Genomic DNA, 4,325 nt, shown 5'->3' with positions numbered 1-4,325 from the left:
TTCTGATTCCTTGAAACTGAGTTAAGGGTTTAAAACTTGAGTTTTAACAGTATGCTAAGTAATCGGCACTGGGTTTAGGGAACAACTCCAAAGGGCCTGGCACAACAGAGTAGTGCTAAGTGTTGCCTGCAGGCGCTGGAACTGGATTTGCAGGGTAAACAAATGGTGTCCAGGAAGTATGGATTGAAGGAAGGTTTCTGTACCCATGCACCTAACAGTTTGAAAGGAAATAGTGCAGCAATGTTAGCAATACAAAAGATAAATATTTATTTAGAACAAAATTTTTAACAATGGGTTTTACATTCTAAGCCACAAGGAAATAGCAAAACATAATGCAAAGGGAAGACAAAAACTAAAAGAAAAGTAGTGTATTCTTTTCTACTTTAACTTGTTAACACTTAGTTGACCCAATGTCCTCTCGCTTGGACTATTTCACAAGTACATTTTAGAGTTAACAACTCACTTATAATTCTGGGTTAAAATCGTCTTCTGAGAGTTAGGAGGTTTGCAGATGAGCTTCACTAGCTGCTTCTCTGGCATTTCCAGCTATTGAGGCTCAGGTGCAAATGTAAACCTTTGATAGGTTTCCTTACACAGGAGCACCGCCATTTCTCACTGGTGGCAATGAATGAGGAAGGGTAAGGCCCCAAAGGACCAGGCACGCCTTAATCCAGATATAGTACCCCAGGGAGCAAAGAGTGCACCCTGGATTATGTTTCTTTGTCCCTTTCCTATCTCCCAAGAATTCAGAAGCCCCTGCTAAATCTTCTCTTTCTGCTTCCTCCCCCAGATGATTTCTTAGCATTCCTCTGGGCTCATTATTCTGGAGAGATCACTTCTTGGGCCCTCCAGTATTGAGGAAATTGTTGTGAAGTGTGAGAGGTAGTGGAGTGAGCACCGGGCTTGGGGTCAGGGAACTCTACCTTAGGCTAGCTCTGGCACCAGAGGGCAATGTAATTTTAACCCAGTCATTTAACCTCTCTGGGCCTGTTTCATTCTTGGAAAACCAAGGGACTGGTCGAAACCAATTTCTGCGTCCTTTCCAATAGGAAAATTCTAGATTCTATGAAAAATGGCTTCTGAGCCACTGAAAGAGCTATCACAAAGTCCATGTGTTTTAATGCCTAAGACAGGCCCCTGGCCACCATTCAGAGCTTATTGATTCAGATTACATACACTTCTAACAACACTGGTTTTACAAATTCTCAGACCACACAGATTAGAAGCAGCATATTAAAAAAGCCACAGTCAACAATGTTCTTAAGTCAACAAAACACTGATGGAGTGCTTATCATGTGTTGGGCCCCCGTACCTAGTGCTGGGGCATAAAGATGAGCAAGGCAGCCCGAGGCAGCTTAAAAAGGTGAAAACTCGAGAAGACAAGGCGTGGGGAGTAACAAATACACACACAAAAGTCCCCCAATACAGAAAACAAACAAACAAACAAAAAAAAAAACGGGAGGGGAGACACATCTCCACACTACTGTCTCGGTAGTCGTTACAGATGAAAGTCACCAATTCAGAAAAGGCTGAAATGGAGTAAACTCGGTTTAAGAAGGCAGAGAGAGATGTCTCTTGTAGGTTTAGAAAGATCTCCTTCAAACGCGATTTTAAAAAAGGTTTAAAAAAAAGTTTTGGCACTTAAGAGGGGTAAGCTGGCTCTGTGTTCACCCTGGCAGGTAGGCGGGTGTTCAGTGGCCGGCCACGCCGGTGAGCTGAGCTGCCACGGAATTGTGAACTGCTTTGGGACACTGGGCAAAGGCGTGTCCTCGCTTTCCACAGAGGTTGCACACGATGCCTTTCCGGCAGTAAGGGCTCAGGTGCCCCTCCTCACCGCACCTGAAGCACCTGTCCTGCGTGCAGCTGCCGCTCATGTGGGTCCGGGAACCACATTTAAAGCACGTCTTGGGCTGCCCCTTGTACCAGCTGTAGCCCCGCTCGGCCCCCAGAAAGAAGGCTCCAGGCAGGTGCCTGACCCCGCCCTCCCCCTGGCGCAGCTCGATCTCGCACTTGTACTCCCCGGTCCAGATCCCAAACCTGTCGGTCACTTTCACGGGTACGGCGAGCACATCGCAGTGGCGCTTGAGCCAGGTCACGATGTCCTCCACATCCACGGTCTCGTTCCGGAAGAGGATGAAGAGCGTCTTCAAGCTGGACTTGCTCCGCCCCAGCACCACAAAGTTCTCCCAGCAGTCTTCCTGCTCGCGCTTCTCCTCGTAGACGCGTAGGAACAGGGCCAGTTTCTCCGCCGAGCGGAAGCTCACGTCGAACTCCCGGCTGCCGGGAATCTGGATGACCGCGTAGATGTCGCTCGGGTCCATGCCGATGGAGCGCAGGATGAGCGCGCCCACCACGAAGTCCCGGGTCGGGCAAGCGCCCTCGTCTCCCTGGAAACAGATGCGCACGAGGAAGCGGCCCTTGCCCGGGCCGGCCGCTGGGCCCACCGACGCCACCGGTTCATCCTGGGGGGGCAGCTCTGCCTCGTCCTCGGCTGCGCCGGACCTGGCTGGGGACGCCATGGCCGCCGTCTCGGCCTTCTTTCTTTTGCTCGCCTCCGCTGCGCCCTTTTTCTTGCGGGGGTCCGCCGCCTCGCCAGCCGGGTCTCTCCGGCGGCCCTTCGGGTCCCCGCGGCCCGCGGGGGGAAAGTCACTGAGGCCCGGCGCCGCCAGGCTCGCGGGGGCGCCTAGTGCGCCGCCCGCGCCGCTGCCGCTTTCCTCCTCCCGCCGCGGCGGTCGTGACTCGCGGAACTCGCCCTTCTTCTCGGCCAAGTTCTTCACCACCTGGGCCCAGCCCATCTTCTCGCGGCCGACCTCGGCCTCCTCGGCCCGGGCTGCTGGGCGCGTGGCTGGCAGGAGCTGCGGCCGCCCCCTCTTCCTTTCCTCCTCGGCGCCGCCGCCGGTGGCCATTTTACCTCCTTCCCAGCATCCTCCACTCACTCCCGCAGCCGAAGTGCGCCCATCGCGCGCGCCCGCCCGCCAGGGCGGTGGGGTTTGGGTGGGTTTCCCCCACCCCCCCAGAAATTTGATGCTTCTCTCCCCCGCCCTGCCAAAAAATATTTACACGCAGCGCCAGGCGGCCAGAGTCGGCCGAGAACCCCCTGGTAACGGACGAGCCATGTTTCCGCCAGGGCTCGCTCCAGCCCCGCCTCCTCGGCACCGACGCGGGATGGGGGAGTTTGGAGCGCGTCCCTGTCCCTTGCGAGGCTTTGGCAGCCTTGGGCCTTGCTCTCGAGGATTTGGTATTTCGCAAGCGGTTCTCGATGATTTCATTTAAGCAGGATTACTAAAGGCCCACAGCCCAAAGGCGGGACGGAGTTGAGAAGAGCTCGCTCATTTTTCTTTTTCATACCGTTTTTGTTAAAAACAAGAACAGAACTTAGCTCTCCTTCCTCCTAAAGTGCACCACAATGCATTTGTTCCCCAACGTTGGATTATGAACATTTTCAAGCATACAGAAAGTTGAAAGAATTTTACAGTGAACATTTTCCCTTTAATTTTTTACTATTTCAACTTTTTATTATTAACATTTTACTATACCTTATCTCACCACATCTATATCCATCAGTCCTTATTGTTATTTTTTGATACATTTCTAAGGTCATTGCATTGTTTCTTAGAAAGATCTCCATGGTACTTATGATGACAATTATAATATATTGAGGGCTTAAGTGCGCCCTACTGTTCTAAGCTCTGCAAGTTTTATCACATGGGATCTTCCAAAACAATGCTGTAATTACACATTTTACAGGACGCATGGTTTTGGAGATGGTTTTAAATCATTTGGCCAAGTGGCAGAGTTAATAGGCAGCCCCACATGTAAGTGGCTTATATTTATTAAACCGCTTTGCTTCTGCCATCGTGGATCAAGGACTAGTTGTCTCAGACTCTCCAGGAAACCTCCTTAATACACAACTCCTTAATACACAGATTCCTGGCTAAAGTTAGTACTGGACAGAATCTCTATTCCTCCCTCATCTGTCTTAACTGATGCTTTGGAAGCAGTGATAAAATTTGGGTGGATTTACACAAGGTTGCCAGTTCCATTCCTCGACTCCTGCAAGGGATGGTGGGCTCTGCCTCCTGCAACTAAGATTGAACACAGCACCTTGAGCTGAGCTGCCTCCCAGATGGTTCAGTTGTTGGTTGGAGCACGGGCTCTCAACCACAAGGTTGCCGGTTCGACTCCCGCAAGGGATGGTGGGCTCTGCCCCCTGCAACTAGCAACGGCAACTGGACCTGGACCTGAGCTGTGCCCTCCACAACTAAGACTGAAAGGACAACAACTTGAAGCTGAAAGCACAACAACTTGACTTGGAAAAAAGTCCT

The 4,325-nt window shown here is 51.4% G+C and overlaps 1 protein-coding gene across 1 annotated transcript; it reads right to left on the bottom strand.

The window, feature by feature from the left end:
- Window positions 1-268: 268 nt before the first annotated feature.
- On the bottom strand, window positions 269-4,067 carry ZCCHC3 (zinc finger CCHC-type containing 3). Its single transcript, XM_033095506.1, has one exon. The coding sequence runs from the start codon at window positions 2,904-2,906 to the stop codon at window positions 1,692-1,694; it is 1,215 nt and encodes a 404-aa protein (XP_032951397.1). The 5' UTR covers window positions 2,907-4,067; the 3' UTR covers window positions 269-1,691.
- Between the last annotated feature and the right edge of the window lie 258 nt (window positions 4,068-4,325).

The sequence above is a fragment of the Rhinolophus ferrumequinum genome, chromosome 23 (genome assembly GCF_004115265.2).
Source record: "Rhinolophus ferrumequinum isolate MPI-CBG mRhiFer1 chromosome 23, mRhiFer1_v1.p, whole genome shotgun sequence".
Classification (NCBI taxonomy): domain Eukaryota; kingdom Metazoa; phylum Chordata; class Mammalia; order Chiroptera; family Rhinolophidae; genus Rhinolophus; species Rhinolophus ferrumequinum.
Note: the sequence above shows the minus strand (reverse complement) of the source record. Positions and strands in the feature narration are given on the sequence as shown.